The sequence below is a fragment of the Mustela nivalis genome (genome assembly GCF_964662115.1).
Source record: "Mustela nivalis genome assembly, chromosome: 5".
NCBI lineage: Eukaryota > Metazoa > Chordata > Mammalia > Carnivora > Mustelidae > Mustela > Mustela nivalis.
This window is the reverse complement of record NC_139024.1, coordinates 68,528,062-68,550,400: the sequence shown is the minus strand read 5'-3', so window position 1 is coordinate 68,550,400 and position 22,339 is coordinate 68,528,062. Positions and strand designations below refer to the sequence as shown.

Sequence of the window (22,339 nt, the reverse complement as noted above, 5' to 3'; positions counted from 1 at the left end):
GTCATTGGAGGAGTGACAGAGGGAGAGGGAGAAGCAGGCCCCACCACGCAGGCAGTCCAATGTGGGGCTCGATCCCAGGATTCTGGCATCATAATCTGAGCTGAAGGCCTACGTTTAACCAACGGAGCCACCCAGGAGCCTCCATTTATTCAATTATTTTGTTCCATAATTTCTTCAAATAGTTTTTTTCTAAACTCCACACTCCATCTTCTTCTGAAATTCAAGTCTTGTTTATGCTAATTACATGTCCTCAAGCTTTACCTTTTGTGAGCTGAAATACTGGGTGGGGTAAGCCTTAGATAGGTCATGCAGAAAGCCTGAAGTACAGATGCATTTATTCTACTTCCTGTTGGAGCCTGCAGGAGGAACTGTTGACAGATTGTTCCCCTCACTAAAACTGCCAGGCAAAATCTGAGGAGTACCCTGGAGCTTTCGTTGACTTTCCTGTACAGAAGGAACAATTCACAAGTTCCTGCATACATTGTGGGGATGTAGAAAGTACTGAGCTGAGAGCCAATGGAGTTATGCCATAAACCTTACAGTTAGTGGGACGCCTGGGTGGCTCAGTTGGTTGGACGACTGCCTTTGGCTCAGGTCATGTTCCCAGAGTCCTGGGATCGAGTCCCGCATCGGGCTGCCAGCTCCACAGGGAGTCTGCTTCTCTCTCTGACCTTCTCCTCACTCATGCTCTCTCTAACTGTCTCTCTCTCAAATAAATAAATAAAATCTTTAAAAAACAAAACCAAAACAAAACAAAACCTTACAGTTCGTGATAAGGTGACCCTAATTCAGAGAGTCAAATATAAAGAGCTCAGACCGTGGTTGGATGGAGGATGTGGCTGTACTGAGAAGTATCTGAGCTGAAAGAAGTTCTGAGATTTGTTGGAGCCAAGAAAACAAGTCAGACATTTACCAGCATCATTTTAGAAGACATAAGGGTACATGCGCAGAGACCAGACATACATGCAGATTAATGGCACCCTGAGGTTTTGCTGGAAATGAAATATAAGGGACAACGGGAAGTGGCAGAGACTGCAGACAACCAGAAAGTGAAGGCCTGGACAGCAGCTCCCTCTAGATGGGATATGTGTTTTCCATGTTTCCACAGTTTTTATTACTCTCAATTGCGTTTTCCACTTCACTCATTTTGCTATCTGCCTGATAACAAGCCATTTCTCCTCCAACCCAGAGGGGCAAGCATCCCTTCCTGACCCCATGGGCTCCCCCTTTGCAGATGCATTCTTACTGGCAGCTCTCAAACGTTTCCAGAAATTAAGTCTAAATCGTGGATTGTGTATGTGAAAATGAAATTGTTCTATTCTCTCTGTTAGGGATGTGAGTTGAGTGATTGAAATATGGAAAAAAGGGGCACCTGGGTGGCCCAGTCAGTGAAGTGACTGTCTTTGGCTTAGATCATGATTCCAGAGTCCTGGGATTAAGCCCTATATCAGGCTCTCTGCTCAGCGGGGGGCCTGCTTATCCCTCTCCCTCTGCTACTACCCCCCCCCCCCGCCTACGCTCTCCTGCTCTCTCTGTCAAATAAATAAATAAATAAATAAAATCTTTAAAAATATATATGAAAGGAGACATTTACATTTTTGTGTAAGTTGGGGAAATGTTCCACATCTTGTTGGCATTTGGAGAAAGCTATGTAATTTTATGGTATTATTTGTAACACCATTTTATCAATGAGGAAGCCAAGACTCAAAGAGTTCTTGTAATCTGGACAAGGTCACGTAGTTATCCAAGCTTCTCCCAGAGAGCGTCATGTTTGTACCTAAAAAAGGAAAAATCTTAAAAACAAATTAACATGTGGAAAATAATTTTTTTCTATATCTCAGGAAGATTAAAGGGCCATGTGGGTTTTTTTTTTTTTTTCTTTTAAGGCTGGGCTTCATGTTTTACTGGGAATTGGAGAAAGCTGGACCAGCTCTAGAACAGCTGGTAAAATAATTACTAAAATAATTTCCATTTTTCAGAGCCAGGAAGAACTGTTCCTCATGTCAAGAAGTCATCCTTCAAACACAGATAAGTTGGTTTTATTTGGTGTTTTGGTCTTGTCAGTGTCTCAAGTTTCAGGCACTGAGGGAGAAATGTTTATATACTTCTGCAGAATAAAACTTAAGGAATCTTATAAATTCTTTTAAAATTTAAATATTTAAATTTAAATTTAAATTTTAAATTCTTTTAAAAAGGTTTTATTTTTACTTATTTGACAGAAAGAGACACAGCAAGAGAGAGAATACAAGCTGGGGGAGTGCGTGTGGGGAAAGCAGGCTCACTGCTGAGCAAGGAGCCCCATGTAGGGCTCAGTCCCAGGACCCTGAGATCATGACCTGAGCCAAAGGGAGAGGCTTAACGATTGAGCCACCCAGGACCCCCATGAATCTTATAAACTCTTAGACTTTCCTCTTTACTGCTATACTAGATTACAGTCTTCAATCATTCAAGCAGAGTCATTTAGGACCAAGGATGAAACAGTTATTACTAACCTTGCATTAACCACTAAAGGTCTGTTGTACTTTGGAGGGTAAAGCTGTCCCTCAGACAATTTGGAGTAGAAACAAGATCAAGGCAAGAAGATGTCTCTACAGGCATGGCGATGTCTGTAGCGAAGCAAGATAAGTGGCATACTCAAGCGATCCATTCATAGTCCTCTCATTTTAAAATTTCAGTGAGACTTTTATAGTTACCCATGGAAGTCCTGACAAGCCCCAGCGAGGCCAGAGTGTAAGGCAGAGGCCACATCCTGGTGGCCTGTTTGCCAGGCCCACCCTGCAGATGCGTTACATTTTGTTTGGCCTTACAAGTGTTTAGAGAAATTGTTTTTCTGAATTTTGTAGACAAAAATTTTGCGATCTGGAGAATTCACACAAACATCTAAATTTCCTGTTTCTCTTGAGAAATCTATCTTACTACAAGGGGCAGGGACAGGATCCTATGTGAACCTTCACCCTTGTCACAAGAGCCCACGGGTCACCTGCAGGGGGCACCCCACTCATTGATGGAAGTTAAGTTTGTGCCTCTGCAGACTGACTCTGTGTGCTCTCTTTTCCCACAGGGGGAAGCCTGGAGAGTGATTTCGTCCTTGCCTTGGGATGTCTACGATCAATATACAGATTCCATTTGTTTTGTCAGGTTCAAAGCCACACTGGAAGTTTCTGTTGACTTTCTTTTAGAAGTTTTGACACTCATTTGACCAGTCTCTATGGCACAAATCTTTGTCCTTGAATCAGATTTTTGGAAACAGTTAAAGGAAAATTTGGAGCCAAGTTTGGGGTAAAAAATATGTGACTATGAAATAGTGAAAATCTGTTTCTCTTGGGTGGTTTGTAAGCTGACTCAAGGTAATTTAAAAAAAAAAGAAGAAGGAGAAGAAGAAGAAGAAGAAGAAAAAGAAAAAGAAAGAAAGAAAAAAGAGCTCAGTCATGTTTTGAGAGATGGCTTTTACTTCTTCCAGATGTCAATTACCTTTTCACTAAACTTTGAAAATATCTTATTTGTAACTCTATTATGCATCTAGGACTTGGGTTTTAATTTTTTGTTGATGCTGTTTATTGTCTTTACCCCTTCAACTACTTGAGAAATACGTACTTTTATTCATGTTGGTACAGTATACATAGTTCGAAGCCAAAGAGTGAATTGAAAGATTCATTACTGAGTGAATGAATGAATGAATGAATGAGTCAGTATAAATAGAAAGCATCTTAAATTTGACTATTTTAAAGGGAGTAAAACACACTTTATATCTGGTAAATATCCATCCTCAGTTGTTTTTTTTTTTTTTTTTTAAGATTTTATTTATTTGACAGAGAAAGATAGACAGTGAGAGAGGGAACACAAGCAAGGGGAGTGGGAGAGGGAGAAGCAGGCTTCCCAGCAAGCAGGGAGCCCAATATGGGGCTGGACCCCAGGACCCTGGGGATCATGACCTGAGCCCGAGGCAGATGCTTAACTCCTGAGCCGCCCAGGCACCCCTCTATTCTCATTTTTTTTTTTTTTTAAGAATGTTTGTATACATTTGGGCAGTCAAAGTGAATTGACGATTGTCTTTGGAATGTATAACTTTCTTTGGTCCCCACAGTCGGTCCCTGGCATCGCAAAGCAGTTGAAAGTCACTGGTTGGCCCTTGGCCGACAAGCATCACTTCACTACACACTTGTGGTTTTTCTGACGAGGAAGGAAAATTGAAAGTTGTAGAATCAAAGGTGAATCAAAACCCATCAAAAATTATAGTTCACCGTGCGTGTCCTCGTTTAAAAATAAAGTATCGGCGTATAAAATGTTCAATACTCCTAACCAAATATCAGGGTCAACGTCAGGATGAGGCAGCGTTGACACTTTGAAGCCTTACCATAAAAAGACTAAAGGAACTAAAAAGTAAATATATGAAGGCAAGATCATCAAGAAAAACCCAGAAACCACATAACTCCTTGGAAAACCGAGTATCCCTGATGTATGAGGGCTTTAGTTACACCAGGTATTTTAAGGTGGGTTATTCCTTTGCCAGAGTAGCGGAGCAGAGGGTAGCAGGACTTGGAGGGAATTTTCGCTTGCTTCTACGCCGGAGAAAAAGGTCGCCTCGTCCCACCCCCGACCCTTCCAGCCTCTCTGCGCGTCGCAGCACAGACACGGGTCGCCCGACTCCGCTCTCGCGCCGCCGAGAAGCCGCACCGGCCGCTGCTGCATCCTTCTCCTCCGCCTCCCGCTCTATTTTGGGGCCCCATGATCTCATGCCCTCTGCAGACCACACTCTGCAATTCCAGCCCAGCCCGCGCCGTGAGGCCACGCAGGGCGATTCCTGCAAGTGTTCGGAAGGTGCCCCGGGGCGCGGGGAGGGGAAGGCTTTGGGGGAAGTTAAAGACGCGCCCACGTAAAGGACCCAAAATAACCGACACGCAGAGTGCCCGAAATCAGACAGGAAGCCAAATAATCCTGGGCGTAGAGCTGCTTTCCCCTCGGGGTCTGGCGGCGGGGGGCGGGCGCGGCGGCCGGCGGGGCGTGGCCGGCGCGGAGCCTATTAAAGGCGCGGCGGGGCGGCGCGGCCGGAGCGCCGGGGGCCACGATGGAGCGCAGCGGCAGCACGGGGGGCGGGAGCAGCGGCGGCGAGGGCGGCCGCCCTCCCCGGGAGGGCCCGGCGGGGAACGGCCGCGACCCGAGCGTCGGTCGCGCCGCCGCGGCGCCCGGGGACGGCCAGGCGGCTGTGTCCTTGCTGGCCCCTATGGACCTGGGGGAGGAGCCGCTGGAGAAGGCGGCGAGCGCCCGCACGGCCAAAGACCCCAACACCTATAAGGTGCTCTCGCTGGTAGGTCCGCGGCCCTGCCCGGCGCCCGGGAGGGCGGGGAGGGCGGCGCCCGGCTCCTGCGCCCCGAGCGCGGTCAGCACCGGCGACCCGGAGAGAGGCAGCGCTGCGGCCGCTCCTCTTCGCCTGCACGCGCTCGCCTTCGGGCTCGCAGCCCTGCTCCCTGCTCCGTTCCTGCTCTTTGCCCCCGGGGGAGCCGTTCACGCTCAAGTGTGGCACGCATGCTTCTGAGGGCCCCGTTGAGGAAACCAGGCTGTGAAAATGGCCATCTTGAGAAATACTTCTCGTCCCCCAGCAGAGTACGAAGTTTTTAGAAAGGATAAATGACCAGCCCAAAAGTTGTTGGTCTTAGGCAAGACCAACATTTTTTTCCCCTTTTTAATCCTTTTGGGGGGCGACTCTGGGGGTAATATTGATGACTTTCTTTGCATTAACTGATTTCAGTTGAAAAGATTTAACAGAGTTCTTTAAGTGTTATCAGGAACTTTGGGAAATGCCTTTTCTTTTGGCTCTGCTTAGGAATTTCCTTGCAGCTGTACAGAAATCCATCAATATTCATGTTATGCGAATATGAAGAAACGCTGACGATTCTTTGTCCACTCTTTTAACAGTAGGTTACAGGGTTTTTCCTGCTAACAAAAGTAGCCATTATTCCTCTGCTATTGTATGACAGTTGCAGGATCCAAGGTAAATTTGACGAAATGTGGCGGGGGGGGTGGGGGGGGAGAGTGGGGTTCATTCCTATGGTAGGAAATGCTGTGCTGACAGCCTGGGTTCTTGGTTTAGTCAGTAACTGCTGAGGCCTTGTATAACTCTCCCAGATCTCAATTTCTTATTTGTTAAAATGAGGACATCACCTCCATTGCCCATTGCATAGGATTATTATGAAGATCCAATGGGAACGAAGTTTGTGGGGAAGTAAATTGAAAGTTACATGGTGACATAATTTTTATTGCATTATGTGGGAGTAATATCACTTACCTTATGATTGAACAATGCTGTGTAGAGAATCTCTTTTCTGATATTTGAAATCTACTTTCCTTTAATAAGCATTCCATTTTGACTGTATTTTAGGTATCATGGAGATTTTACAATACTTTGAGGAACGAACATTCCTAGACTAAAGAGATGGTATCATATGCTCAGTAATTAAAACTTAAGCCCAAGGTTCAAAGAGTCACAAACCACATAATGTTTGTATCTCAACATATATTTTTGCATCAGAACTTATTTTGGTGTTTTGAGTCACCTTTTCTGTTTGTGTTAGTGGTCAGCCTTCGCTTCTATAACAGCGTTTCCAGGTGTTTAGCACACTACCAGGTGTTCAATAATTGTACAGTGAATCTGTGTGCAGTTTTAATGTGAAATCATTTCTAGATGCCTATAGCCTTGGAAGGTTGCTGAATTGCCAGTTGCTATATTCAGGTTTTAAACCTTTTCCTACTCATTTCCTTATAGCTTCACAATCGGTATCAGCAAAGGTCTACCTTTGAAATGTGCATTTCAGTCTTTGACAGGGCAGCATCAGCTGGCCAAACAGCATTCCATTGTGCTCTCATGATGTAACCAGGGTACTGGACATGGAAGTGTCTGTGGTCTTCCTTTCATAGTCACAGTCATGAATGATTCTTATCCCACTAGGTGGGGTCTTTGTCATAACATGAATCGTCAAAGAATTCTTACCTTATGTCTTCGATGAAATACTGTGGGACATTAAATATACACCTAAACTCATGGCAATGTTTTTGAAATCTTAATTAGTAACTCAAGTGAATGTGGAACCTTTTACCCATCCTTCTTTTTCTTCCCTACTTCAGTATCCTGCTTCTCCCCTCCCCCTCCACCCCAAAATGATGCACTTTTTTTTTTTTTTAAGATTTTATTTATTTATTTCACAGACAGAGACCACAAGTAGGCAGAGAGGCCGGTGGGGCGGGGGGAGAAGCAGGCTCCCTGCTGAGCAGAGAGCCTGATGCGGGGCTCCATCCCAGGACCCTGAGATCATGACCTGAGCCGAAGACAGAGGCTTAACCCACTGAGCCACCCAGGCGCCCCAAATGATGCACTTTTAAAGGGAAAAGTCTCCAGAAGGAATTTGACAATTGACATCAGAGAGTTCAGGAACAAGTCTTCTAGAAAGGAGCTGCAATTACGGATTCCTTCTTTCAAGTTAAACATCCACACAATTTTCATAAAGCTGAAGAAATGGATTGGCTGATTGCAGTTGGGGTTGAGATTACTAGAGGCTATCCACTGAGCTGGTCCTCAGCCAAACAGTTTCTCTTTAGCAGAGTAACTACAGAGTTGCCCTCCAGAGAGAATCAGTGGCAGCTTGGCATTTTTCTGAAGATATTTCAGACCATCTTAAATAATGCAGTAATGTGAGAGTGGATGAAGAGGGGAAGATCCTGTTCTACCCTTGCTTCTCGTTCGTACGGTGTTTGAGTCCAGGGAAAGAATTGCAGGCTCCAGTGGCTTTTGGCCCCGGGCCCTGGAAATGCTCATGCTCAGGCACCAAGCTAGACTGTGGGAAAAACTCAGACAGCAAGTAGAAGTATTACTCTGGAGATGCTCCAGCAGATGTGGTATATACTGGATGCCTTTCCTTAGTTCCAAATTAAATTTTGAACTGAAATTTTGACTTTCACTGAGGTCAGACTTGAAGATTATTTGAAATAATCCTTACTCTCTGGTATCATTTTAGAGGGCAGAGAATTCTCAGCCCCAGTGCAGTACCTGTTTCCATTGACCAGTGAGTATGCCCTTCTACACCATTATTTTGTATTTGTGACCTTCTGCGGTGCTTATGAATACGGGTCCACCTGTGTGTAAAGGGCTTTGTGGTGGTGGTGGTTAAAGACCACTTTCATCTTTCAGTGAAAGAGTTCTTGGTAAGTGGCAGAGGTCGCCCTTGTTTATCAGAAATTTCGGTATTAAAGTTACTAATTCGTATTAAAGTTACTAATTCAGTAAGCTTTTCTCCCCTTTTTACAACACATTACCTTATCTCTAAAATAGGGTATGGAGAACATTCAAGATAATTCTCTGCCCCCCCCCCCTTTTAAAGGGTTTTATCTATCTATCTATCTATCTATTTAGAGAGCCTGAGCGGTGGGAGGGGCAGAGGGAGAGGATAGGAGAGAATCTCACGCAGAGTCCGATGTGAGACTCCATCTCACAACTCTGAGATCAGGACTTGAGCCGAAATCACAGAGTTCAGATGCTTGCTTAACTCAGTGAGCCAATGGGTGCCCCTAATTCTCTGCTCTTAATGGGACTAGGAATCTGCATTGCTCTTGTGTTGTTGAAATGTAATATCCATCCAACCATTGTTTAGCATATTTCAAAATGACCAGAGCATCTTAGAGCCCAGATAAGTCTCCCACTTGACCCTTTTGGTATTTGTTTCACATGTTGTGAGAAAATGAATCAAACCTTTCTAGGAGGCAAGCAAGATGGTTGTGTTCAGCGCTGGGCCTCAGACAGCACCTGATATTCGGTGTCACCTTTTGGCCAAATGAATGAATGCACTGCATTTTTACTTAGACCAGGGGGCACTTCGCTTTGGAAAAGGGCCAGATGGGAAGACTGACTATACAATCACAGACCATATGGTCAGTTGAAAGTCATACGGTGCTTAGATAGCCATTCAGGAGTAACATCAAAACTGGGATAGTGTTTCATTAGGGCCTTGGGAGATCGAAGAGGCAGTGAAGGAGCTATAAACAAAAGCTTCCAGCCAAGGCCCACATGCCTTAGGACAGGCCAGACACAGCCTCTGTGATCACGTGGGTTCAGAAACGGGATCTGCCCACCCGCCATCCTCTCAGGTGCACACAGCCCCAGTGCGGCCATCCAACTCGCCCAGGTTAGGTCATCCTGTGGGTGCAAATGAGAGTCTGCCTCACTTGCACCGAGGCCCCTTCTGTGTTGGTGACTTTGCTCACATACCCCACATTCAGTCTTCGTGGCTTTTGTGAGGTACTGTTTCCTTCAGCACTGCTTTCAGTTACTTCCTTTCTGCTCTGAGTCCCATGCTGGTCTCTTTCTCTTTCGACATTGGTACCTCCACAGAGTCCGCTCCACGGATACACAGCCATCCTTTCAACACTGTCTTTATTCCCTTGCATTCCGCTTGTTCAGTTCACTCTGGACAACAGTTTTGCTGTCTCCTGCCTCCATTATATCCTATTCATGACTCTGAAGAGAATCCCTAATGGCTGTGTTGAGAGACCTTGTGTGTTCTGTATAATCAAGAACTGAGGACCACTGACCCATTTAAAATAGTTAAGGAATTTTTTTTTTTTTTTAAGAATTTATTTGTCAGAGAGAAAGAGAGACAGCACAAGCAAGGAGAGCAGTAGGCAGAGGGAGAAGCAGTCTCCCCACTGAGCAAGGAGCCCAGTGTAGGACTTGATCCCAGAACCCTGGGATCATGACCTGAGTGGAAGGCAGATGCCTAACTGGCTGAGTCACCAGGCATCCTTATTTATAGAAATTTTTATCTATCGCCTTCTCATCTTCCTCCAGTTAACCTTTTTTTCCAGATGCCAACATGAAGGTAAATGAAAATAGTTTTATATTCAGATTGGGTTTGATCAATTTCATTGCAAAATATCCCTGTGACTTCTAACTCATAGCAAATGTATTTCACCTGTATTAGGGCATTTCAAGCTAAAGAACTTAATTTTGAGATATATATATATATATATATATATATATGTATGTATGTATTTATTTTGGTAGAGAAACATTTCAAATAATTCAAATGATTTAGGAATATATAAGTTTTTAGAATACAACTTGCAGTTAGAGATCTACATCTGGTTAAAATAAACATACCTTTATCAACTATGAAATATTGCGAACAGAAAGTAAACAATGAGGGGCGCCTGGGTGGCTCAGTGGATTAAGCCTCTGCCTTCGGCTTGGGTCATGATCTCGGGGTCCTGGGATCGGGCCCCACATCGGGCTCTCTGCTCAGCCGGGAGCCTGCTTCCCTTCCCCCCTCTCTCTGCCTGCCTCTCTGCCTACTTGTGATCTCTGGCTGTCAAATAAATAAATAAAATCTTAAAAAAAAAAAAAAAGTAAACAATGAGTTCAAGGCAGAACATAGATTACTCTTTCAAGCCCACATCTTATGCAGCAAAAACTGATACTCAGAAAGTAAAATCCTTAGGCATCAAATAAAATCTAAGGTATGTATTTACCACGGGAATAATGTATAATAATATATTTAAAAGGGTTTTTCAAAAGAGTGACCAGAATGTTCAGCTACATATTAACTAGTCAGAACACTCTATTTCCTGAGTATTTTAGTTATTTGAGGTATAATTATAAGAATTAACATCTATAATAATCTTTATTTTATTCTTTATTTTTTTTCTTAAGATTATTCATTTATATTTTTTATTTTAGAGAGAGGGGAGGGGCGGAGGGAGAGGAGAGACTCTCAACCAGACTCACCACAGAGTGGGGAGCCTAAGATTGGGCTTGATGCGAGGACCCTGAGATCATAACATGAGCCAAAACCAAGAGTCAGATGCTTAATTGACAGAGCTACCTAAGTGCCCCTCACTTTTATTTTTTTTAAATTTTATTCTTATTTTTTTATAAGTGAGAGAGAGAAAGGGAGGGGCCAGGGGAGAGGGAGAGAGAGAATCTTAAGCAGGCTCCCTGATCTCACAACCCTGAGATCATGACCTGAGCTGAAATCAAGAGTGGGACATTTTAACTGACTGAACCACGCACTCCTATTTTTAGTTTTTAGAAGGAGATTTGGTGGAAATGTAGGTGGTAAAAGTTCAGATGATTATTATTCACAAAGCACTTTGCAGTTTGGGAAAGCATTTTCCCGTATTTTTTTAATTGCTCCTCAGCATGTCGGCAACTCTGGAACAGGAAAGTATAGTGACAGTTAGTTCTCATCGACAGATTAGGAAAACAGGCTCACAGGGGTGCAATCAGGTTTCTCAAATGGCAGCATACTTAGGAAAACAGCCGGAAGCTGTTAAGGACAACAGATTGCTGGGCTCCATTCCCAGAGGTTGTGGTGTAGAGGCTTGAAATTGTTATGGGCTAAATGTTTGTGTCCTTCCCAAATTCACATGGTGAAGTCGTAACTCCCAATGTGACGATATTTGGATGTCGGGCCTATGGGAGGTGATTAGACTTCGCTGGGGAAGGAGAGGAGATGGGAGCTGTCTCCTTCCCTCCCTTCTCCCATCTCCCTCTCCGGCACAGCCTGAGAAAAGGTCCTGTGAAGACCTCATGAGTGACAGAAGCCAAGAAGAGGAGTCTTCATCCTTGGCTTGCCGGCCGGTAGAACTGTGAGAATCTCTGTGGTTTAAACCACTGAGTCTGCGACATTTTGTCACAGCAGTTTGAGCAGACCAAGATAGGAATGGACCCAAAGACTCTGCATAATAGATTAAGTACCTCGAGTTCTTCAGATGGATTTGGTTCACTTACTCCACTTCTAGAAACAGTGGGTCAGATTTACAGGTGAAAAGTTGTGCATTTGGGAGTAGAAAACTCGGATAACTAAAAGGACTTAACTACAGACTTTTATTCTGGGTTAATGGCTGATGGCATCCCATTCATTTGCCTTTTTTTCGTTGTGATGTCAATATCACGTTACTCGGAGCTTCCGGTGTCTACAAATTTGGTTTTCATCTTACTTTGAGTGCCCTTCTGAACACATTTTTAAATGTACTAGACTAGGAAAATGGAGAGGCCTTATAGAAAGTCATTTTGGAGGAAGTGGATTTTCACAAACATACCTGTTTTGTGGATGGATCATCTTCTCACTGTGTCCCGTCTCAGGGACTTTATGTAGATTTAGGTGGCAAACATTCTATCACAGGTGTGGTCCTTCAAGAGCATCCTATCTTGATCTTCCGGAAATAATTCAAAGAAGGTAGCTTGTTTCTAAAGCTGGTATCTCTCCCTGGAAAAGTTTTGTGACATTAGCAAGCATCTGGGGTATGTGGTCTGTCATGGAGAGACAGTCGCAGAAAGGAACTCATTTTTACCGAGGTGTTGTGCAGCAAAATAAGTACAACTGTCATTATGAAATGTTTCCACACAGTCTCCCATTGCTCCAGACTACCTTTATTTTGAATAAAATATGTTTTATAAGCAAAAGACAACACAGGTAGAACAAAGTTTCAAAAGCCAAAATATTTCAGGCAGCAGCTGTCAGACTGTGGTGTGTGGGTCCTTGGGGAGTCCCTAAGTTAAGCCTTTCAGGGGGATCATGAATTCCAAGTGATTTAACAATAGCATGAGGTCCTTTGCCCTTTTCATGAGGCTGACCCTTATGCTGATGGGATTAAAGCAATGGCCCTGCTGTCCTCTTAGCCCAGATCCAGGCAATGGGTGACTAGACCAGTAGTTCTGCACTTGGGATTACACCACAAAGAAGCCAATTTTGCTTAAAAGAATGTACTAGATAAAAGCAATAAAAATGTCCTCAGTGAGGCAAGTCTTACTAAATCTCAACCCTGAGTGACAGATTTCTTCAGTAGGTGTGAGATGGGAAGTACTTGTCCACAATCTGCTGCACACTGAAGAGCTGTGGTTTTCTGGCGGGAAACTATGTAATTGAGCTGTGAGCCGAACTAGCTGCCTTTTTTCACAGAACATTTTTATTTGAAAGAACAACTGACACACTGTTATTCAGGCTTTCGCATGTGGCACACATTTTCTCAAAATACATAATGTTGGCTTGTCTCTTCAAGGAAAACAAATTAAGGTATCTGTTCTCATGATAAAACCCAGTCTTTTCAGCAAAAATTAGAATTTTGGAGAACCTTGTATCTTCTCTTGTACAACTGATAACTTCCCAGTTTTTAAACTTTCCAAAGAAGGGGCGCCTGGGTGGCTCAGTCAGTTAACCATCTGCCTTCGGCTCAGGTCATGATCCTGGGATCCCGGAATCCAGCCCCAGCATGGGGCTCTCTGCTCATCAGGGACGCCTGCTTCTCCCTCGCTTTTTGCCAGTCCCTCTGCTTGTGTTCTCTCACTCTCTCTCTTGAATAAATAAAACCTTAAAAAAAAAAAAAAAAGACTTTCCTGAAGAAATTGATGGAAATAGTAAGGAGTGTGGGTTTTTTTCCATAAGGTGTAAGACATTGTGTCAGCATTTGGAAGAACTACATAACTTGATAAACCAGTATTTTCCAAGGGACCAATGGAGGATTTATTAAACTATGAATGGGTGCAAGTTTCATTCAAAGTGCAAGGTAGACTATTGGATTTTAGTGTTATCATATGAAAAATATATTAATATTGTCTCAAGTTTTATGTTGTATTTTGCCTTTAAGAGATGACCACTTGTAGAATTTTGGTGTGGTTTTAAAGAATGTCCACAATTGTGTGAAAAAGGCTTCTTAAGATCCTCTGTAGGACTATAAAGGAAATCTGAGACCAGAAGTTTTAAGAATATCGGCTTTAAGGAAAGGTATACATTCAGTACTATTTTAAGAAATGAGGGGTTTCTGGGTGGCTCAGTCAAGTGTCTGCCTTCACCTCAAGTCATGTGATCCCCAGGGTGCTGGGATCGAGCCCCACATTGGGTTCCCTGCTTAGCGGGGAGCTTGCCTCTTTTTCTCTCTCTGCCTGCTGCTCTCTCTGCTTGTGCTGTCTCTGTCAGATAAATAAATAAAATCTTAAATGAGACTTAGAGATATAAAAAGAATCAGCTAGTTATGACTTACTCTATGTAAGATCATTTCTAGATTTCAAAATACTTCTACATCTACTGTCTGGTTTTGGTCTAAACCACAGCTCTGCCATGACCTCCATGTTAGAGATGAAAAATCATGGCTTAGAGAAACTTGGGGGACTTTCTAAGAATTCCTCAAAATTCTATTAATTTTATCTCTGTACTTTATTGATAAATAGTTTTGAAGTCAGACAGATTTCGGTTTAAATCTCGAAACTGCCATTAGCTATTTGCATGTTGGCAAATAACTTAAGTGTCCTGACTATTAGCTTCCACAACAGCAAAATAGTGATGATCCAAACGTAGGATGCCGTCAAGGAGAATTAAGTAGCATATAAAAATTGGACCCAAAATGTGCCCTGAATAAGTGGTCGTTTTTCTTGGGATTACCAAGAAGCTTCAGTGTGACCAAGTTCTTTATTTTTCCTTATTCAGACAGCACGCAGTTCCTTTCTACCCAAAGTGTAGTCAGCAGGCTGGAAGATCAGCGTCACCTTCTTGGCCTTTGTACAGAGTGCAGAATCTTGGGCCCCACTCCAGACCCACAAAACTAGAATCTGCACTTGTGCGGATCCCCAGGTATTTGTCTACACATTCAAGATTGAGGAACAGCGCTCCATAAGGATGATGAAGGGGTACAGAAGGCCCACCAACCCGAATTCCTCTAGCTGGGGTGCCCATTCAGCTTCGTGCTTCCCCAGATTTCATACATGAGGCTGTGCTTCAGAAAAAATTTCTCAGTGTTCCTTAAAGGGCTCCCCTGTGTTGGCTTTGGGTTGAAATGGTGCAACTGCTCGGTTGCCTTTGGCCCTATTCTTTCCTTGGACCTCAGGGTGCCTTCATTAATGGTGCCTGTTGAGGGGTGCCTGGGTGGCTCAGTTGGTAGGCGGCTGCCTTTGGCTCAGGCTCAGATCATGATCCCAGGATCCTGGGATTGAGCCCTGCATCCAATCTCCCTCTCCCCCTGCTTGTGTTCCCTCTCTCACTGTGTCTCTCTCTCTCTGTCAAATAAATGAATAAACTCTTAACAAAATATCAAGTAGCCCATCACCCTTGCTGTGCTACTGGACATAACATACAGGGTCTCTAACCCGCCTCCACATGTACGGTTTCTGGGTCTCAGGAATCTCAGGAACTGACCTGTACTCTCATTTGCTTCTTGTACTTGAACTGCCTCTTCCTTACTCTGCCCTGGCTTGTTCTTTAATTGTCCTTTATTGCTCTCCGCAGAGCCAATCTTCTGCCTTTGCTGATAACATGCAGATTTCCTTCCAGTTCAAACATCCATCTATCAGAGTGTCAGGCAGATTTCACTTCTGTGCTGCATCATCAAACAGAGCTCTTCATGTCAAGAGTTTCCATTGCCAGTACCTTCTCAACCATCCACAGCATACTTGACACAAAACCAAAACAAAGAAATCTTGGAGCAGGGCTTTTTCAGGTGTTTTTGAATCACATTCAGTGTCCTTGGCACAGAGTTTATTCCATAATATTTCATCATTCAAACACGCTGGTTTGCTATGAATGCCACCGGGCATCACTGAGATTAGAATCTTCTGGAGGCTAGGAAACAGGTGAATGAAGTTTATTCAGGTGGGAAGGGTGTGGTTAGCATTATGAATACTACTTGGGTCTTGTCTCTTGAATTAACAAGAGAACTACAGAACAACTCGTACACTAAAAGGCCTTACCGATCAGCTCCAAAGAAGTAAATGTGAGGAATGTTGATACATAAGAGTATCGACACATATCTCATCTCTTGGAAACTTGGAAAAGAGAACAGTGATTTTTCTGGGCTGATTCAAGCATGTCTTGAGGGACAGGCAAGTAAAGAGTCTGAAACTTGGAGTCACAAGAATTAGCTGCTGTGTGACCTTTGAACATTGGCTTTGCTCCTCTGATTCTCAGTTTCTTTAACCACAATTCAAGGGTTTGGGATTAGGTGGCTTTCTTCTAGGTCTACAATCTTTGTATAGTATAGAGAGCTTGTAGTATTTTCTTCTTGTTATAAAAATACTGCATACTACAGAAAATTCAGAAAATGTGGGCAAGCATAAGGAAGAAAATAAAGATTGCATTCTTATTATCTGCTAGTAATAGTTTTTTTGTTTGTTTTTGTTTCCTACCTCAGGACTTTTCTTTGTGTGTATTACTTTTTTAAAACAAAAATGGGATCATACAACAGATACTGCTCCATTTCCTTTTTTTTCATTTATATTCCATTATTAGATTTTGTTATTGCTGGACAGATTTTTCATCTTTCAGGAATAGGGTTTCAAGACTTTTATTTTGCTAGTTCATGGGGTCATCTTTGAAAGCATCTCTGCTGATACTTCAGACTTACTCAGTCCTCAAGAATTAAAAAAATGTCTATAACACTTTTTTGTTTTTGTTTGTTTTAGTCATTCCTGAGCCTCACCTCCACTGCTCAGGTCTCTTATAGCTGAACAGTGAGTTTTCCTAAATGTCACATATAGGGTAGGTGCATACCTCTAAGCTCAGTCTTCTTTTTGCCTTTCTCATTGCTTCAGTTAACAGTGTTACCAGATGGGGGCTGGGCACCAACAGCTTCATCCATTTCCAGCGGTGCTGGAGGCCAGTGACATACTGTGTCAGGCACTAATCAGTCAGTATTTGTGAAACACTTAGAGCAGACCCTTGTGCGTGGTAAGAGCTATTGAAGTATTTGGCGATTTTTTTATAAGTGCCTCTATGGAGTTGACTCTTTGTCAGGCTCGATGTAAGCACTCTTCCTCCTTGGATTGGCGCCATTGCGTGATGTAAGAGGGAGCACATGCAAAGGCTGGTAAGTGCAGTTCTGGGACCCACAAGTCGGTGGGACTCTGTCCCTTCTGTAGTGTATGGGACATGCATATATTGTATGCCTAACTTGGACTTAGATATTTGAAAGACTCAGGTAATTTTCAACTTCTGCTCTTATGGTACTATGCCAACTGAGAGTTAGCCAAGATCTCCAAAGATGCCTGTTCCACAGTGTCCTAGCTCTGCTGAACATACCTTCCGTTATAGTCCAGAATTGCACTGTTTTCCAGATACATTTTGTATTGATTATTTCTGTTTCCTACCCCAAGAGTGATTTTTTTTTTTTTTTACCCCCCTTTCTCTTACCTGACTACTCTCCCTGGGATCCAAGACGAAGCGTTCCTTAGCTGGTTGTTGGCTCCGTCTCCCCCATCCCTGAAGCACTCAGTTGCCTCTTACTCATATAGAGGTCATAGAGTTGAGCGCTAAAGAGCCAGACTACTGGAGTGGAAACTCATCTTTGTCCAGACTTCTACGTGCCCTTGGGCAAGTCCCTTAGCTTCCCTGTGCCTTGTTTCCTCACCTGCAAAATGGGGATAAAAACAGTAGCTAGCTACCTCATTAGTTTAAGGATTAAATGAATTAATATACGTAAAACTTATTAGGAAAGTGCGTGAGAGAGTGTAGATGCTAGATTAGGGTTAATTGTTATTGTTAGGGTGGGGTAACTTATTTAACTATTTCGAGTTCCTACTGTGTGGCCAGTCAGTCTCCGGCGAGAAGCCGGCGTCTAAATGGCGGTTGGGGAAGGGAAAGACTTCCTCCTTGTTCTCGTGATCCATTGCGGGGATCCATTGCCCAGGACCAGACAGTTATCAAAGAATCTGGAAGACTGTCTCAGTGATAAGAGCTGCCTCAAAGCCTTACCCAAGGCCCTAAGGGAGAGTCCTGAAGGGAAGATGGCTTAGTTACAGAGGATGAACGTGTCCTGTGCAGAAGAGGCTTCCGAAGGGGGGGCGGCTCCAAGTATGAAGGCCCTGGGATAGCTGAGCGTGGTCCATCCCAGAATTGGGAGGAGACCAGGGCCGCTGGTAAGGAGAGGGGTGTGATGTGTGACAGGGCTGGAGAGGGGGCCTGGGGCTGGGTCCAGGCAGGGCCTTGCAGACTGCCATATGGATTTTGCTTTTTGTTTCAAGAGCACTTGGAAATCAGTGAAGTATTCTTCTGTTTATTTTTATTTCTATTTTCATTGTTAGTGATAAAGTTTGATGTACATTTTGGACTGATCATTTTAGCTTTAATGGTAGTGATGAGGGAGCAGAGGGCCAGCTGAGGGCTAAGCAGGAGCTGACCCCACCCCCCTCCCGAACCCACATGCAGGTGGGATCTCTGTGACATTCCTCAAACACTCCTGCCTGCCCTAAAACTAAGGGAAGGAAAAAAACAAATGGTTAACCAATAGAAATCATAGTCCAAAATGGCGGGAGCCTCTGTCAGTTTACAAAATGTCTTAGTGATTTACAAGAAAAATGCATTCTTATCAGTAACCTAACTTCCAGAAGGAAACTGGCAACTACCTTCATGTTAATGCTTTATTAGAGGGAAAAACAACCTGAACTTGACAATGGATTCCAGTATCTTGTAGGTCTTCTTCAACACATAAAAATTCTTTAGAAAACCTCCCTTTTCCTTACCTCTTCTAACTCCCAACTATATAATAGGTCACCCCACTTAACTGGAGCAGCAGCTTTCTGCCCACAGGTTGTGTGATTTAATAAAGCTATCGTGTTGTCCCAAAGACATCCCAAGAATTCAGTCATCAGCTCTGGACCACACTCCACCAACACCAGATCACTGGCATTCCAAAACTACATCAGTGGGGACAAATTAAAGAGCATGGTGGCTGAAGAAAGAATATGCTTTTACTTTTTTACTTGGCTGTTTCATAACTACTTTCTATTTTTGGCTAGGTTGTAAGTTCCACAAGTAGCTATTCAAATTAAAATTTACATAAATTAAGGTTAAGTAAAAAGGAATTCAGTTCCTGTCACACCAGCTACTTTTCAAGTGTTCCACAGTGAAGAGCTAGTCACTACCAGACTAGACAATAGAGACAAAGAACATTAGCATCTTACAAACTTCTGTTGCTAGAAGGTTGTGATATTATAGGATTGGTTTTTTTTTTTTTCACTTTTATAGTTATTCCAGCAGGTAATAATGAACGTGTACATAGAAGAAATGTTCTTTGTTCAGGAAACATTGGTTGGAACAAAAGAAATTGCTCAAAAGGTTTACTTTGTGAATGTTCTTACAAGTGTAATTTTAGGATTTTTTTTTTATCCAGATGATTGAGTGTAATTAAGTTGGCTTAAGCCTAAATATACACATTAAAAAGTGACACATTTCTAAAATTATGTTCCTTCCTAAATTATAAACCCGTGTATCCCTTACCAGTTTTTTTTAAGTTCTGTCTTAATTTTCCACTGTAATTGTGATTAACTATGGTGTTATCTCCTTGTTATTCTCATTTCCTGTCCTTGGGAAGACTTGCCCGGAATCCTCTGGATAGCTGTCTTTTTTGTTGTCCGCCACCGCCCCCCCCCCCAGACTATCTTTCAGGAATAAGTACAAGTTGCTCTCTCGTCATTATGGTACAAAAATTACTTGGTGTGGGGGGGAGGCAGAAACCAGTCACAGAAATTTACCTGAGCACAATGTCTTTTCTCCATCTTTTGTGTTTTATCTCTGACCTACCATCTGCGAAGGCAAGATACCTGCCTAGGCAAGAAAAACTGGCTTTTGGATAAAATCCATGGCTCCTTACCTTTTAGCCCATCTGTTTTGTGCTTGGCCTGGGGGTAGAAAGGGCTTTCCTGTCCCATAAATGAACTACTTTTCCTGTCTCTTCTATCTCATGAGCTTAACTTGAAACATTTTTTTCTAAAATTATTTAATAGTACTTTTAATTTAATGACTCATATCTTTCTTGACTGTAGCTTCAAAAGAAATAAACCTTTTTCATGATTATTTTGGGAGCGATTATTTTTTCCTTGAAATCCAGCTGACTTAATTTTTAAAAAAGGTTTGTTTTTTTTTTGTTGTTGTTGTTTTGTTTTGTTTTTTTGTATTTAGGAGATAGAGAATTAAAAACAAATGAATCCTCAAAATGGAAACTTCTTTGCCTATATTCAGTTTAGTTTAGATTATGCCTTTAGATTATACCCTTGGTGTGTGTGTGTGAGAGAGAGAGAGAACGCAAGCTCTTGCTGTATGGCCAGCCTCCAGTCAGAAAAACAAACACCATACTTGGTAATTTCATCAAGAGAATTTAATGTAGGGGCACCTGGGTGGCTCAGTCGTTAAGTGTCTGCCTTAAGCTCAGGTCATGCTCCCAGGGTCCTGGGATCAAGCCCCCCACATCAGGCTCTCTGCTCCGCCTGAGGCTTGCTTCTCCCTCTCCCATTGCCCCTGCTTGTTTCCTTCTGTCACTGTCTCTCTCTCTCTCTCTCAGTCAAATAAATAAATAAAATCTTAAAAAAAAAAAAAAGAGGGAGAGAATTTAATATAACACATAAGTTGCAAAGCTGTTGGAAGGACTGAAAGCCAAATGGACTGGTGTGGCAATGAGGCAGCCCCATAAAGGGTAGCAGAAAGAACCTGCTACCACCTAGAGGGCAGGAAGGGCAGAGGGAAAAGGTTGATGAAACCAGAGCTGGGATGATTGACATTTTGCATTTCTATGGTGCATTTGTCTCAAACAATGAACCCATGCTGATAAAGTCTTATTAACTGAAGTCTGTGCTCTATTCCTGTTTCCTTAGCTGATGACCTGTTCTGTTTGTTCCCATATCCCATCCAGGAATACCACATTACTTTCTGTTGTTACATCTCTGTAGTTTCCTCTTGGCTGTGTTTCTCAGCCTTTTCTTGTTTTGATGACCTTGACAATTTTGAGGAATACTAGTCATGTCTTTTGTGGAATGTCTTGCAACTGGGATGTGTCTGACATTTTTCTCATGATTACAGTGGGAATGTTCACTTTTGGGAGGCAGACCACTGAGGTCGTGTTTTTCAGTGTTCCTCATTGCTAGAGATGCTCCTTTTTGTACTTTTCTGTCCTGTACTCTGGAATCCTAGCCAACACTTTTATTAGACTAGAGTAAGTTCTACCTGGAGGGTGGAGTATCTACATAAATTACTTGGAATTCTATATGGGAGATTTGTCTGTTCTTCTTCACTTATTATTTATTCAGTCATTTGTTTATTTCAGTTTATACTTCACTGATACTTATTTAATCCTTTGGATTATAATCCAAAAATCTGTCTATCTTTGTATTTTTGCTCAAATTGTTCTGATTTTCAAATTGTTCTGGTTTTGGCCATTGGGAGTGGTCCTTGTGTCCCTTTGACCTACCCCATCACTCTGTGTGTGTGTGTGTGTGTGTGTGTGTGTGCGCGCGTGTGTAACACTTCCTTATTTTCTGGTACTACAGAAAGTTTCTGACTTTCAAACTCATCTTGTTCTATTTTCTCTCCTAAATGTTTACTAATATTGTTTTCTTTTTGGATTAACAGCTTTTTAAAATTAAATTATAGTTGGCTTTTTTAAAAAAATTGTATTTGACAAAGTAGCTTTAATTTCAAAATAGTGAGGATTACGATGTTGTGAAATGGAGACGTTCATACACTGGGTAATTGGATTGTAATTTTTTTTATTGAGGTATAATTGGCATGTAACTTTATATTAGTTCCAGTTATACAACATGATGATTCAATACATAGGTATATTGTAAAGTGTTCACTACAACAAGTCTAGTTAGCATCCATCATTACACTTAGTTACAAATTTTTTTATCTTGGTGATGAGAACTTCTAAGATGTGCCCTTAACAACTTTCAAATATGTAACAGAGTATTTTTAATTATAGTTGCCATGCTGTACATTAATTACATCTCCAGGACTTTTTTATTTTATAACTGAAAGTTTGTACCTTTTGTCATCCCTCCCATCACTCTGTGTGTGTGTGTGTGTGTGTGTGTGTGTGTGTGTGTGTGTGTGTGTTTAGCACTTCATTTACTTTCTGGTGCTACAAGATGTTTCAGACTTGGCAGTCTCATCTTGTTCTACTTTTTTTTTCTTAAATGTTTACTAATGTTATTGATACTCATAACCAAAAGTCTGCTTTCCGCTTGAAAATTAGGAGTGGACTTCAGAAATGTTTGTGCCTAAATTCTCTGTGCCTTTACCAAAGGAAGCAAAATACACCTCACATCACTCCCATCCCCATGTCGCTCTGTGGAATATTTTTCAGGCATTACCCTTCATTCCGTGAAGTGATGAAGAATCAGATCATTACCTCTGAATGAAGCTGAATGAAGCTGACCATTTGTGTGCTTTAAGCAGAGTCAACTCTTAAATGCCTCCATGGGTCATTTTACCTTGGGAATGATGGAGGCATAAAATCCTAGGGGAAAGAAAAGTAAGCATGCACTCTCCTGTGCTCAGAGAGCGTACTAGTTGGTTCTGCCAGCTTCATAAATTCCTTT

At 42.5% G+C, this 22,339-nt stretch overlaps 1 protein-coding gene across 1 annotated transcript in view; it reads left to right on the top strand.

The window, feature by feature from the left end:
• The first annotated feature begins 5,063 nt into the window (after positions 1 to 5,063).
• The window catches only part of ENPP1 (ectonucleotide pyrophosphatase/phosphodiesterase 1), a 73,091-nt gene continuing 55,815 nt past the window's right edge, over positions 5,064 to 22,339 (top strand). Inside the window, exon 1 of the mRNA XM_082730392.1 lies at positions 5,064 to 5,305. Coding sequence (XP_082586518.1) covers positions 5,066 to 5,305 — 240 coding nt within the window. The 5' untranslated portion in view covers positions 5,064 to 5,065. The remainder of the gene's footprint in view (positions 5,306 to 22,339) is intronic.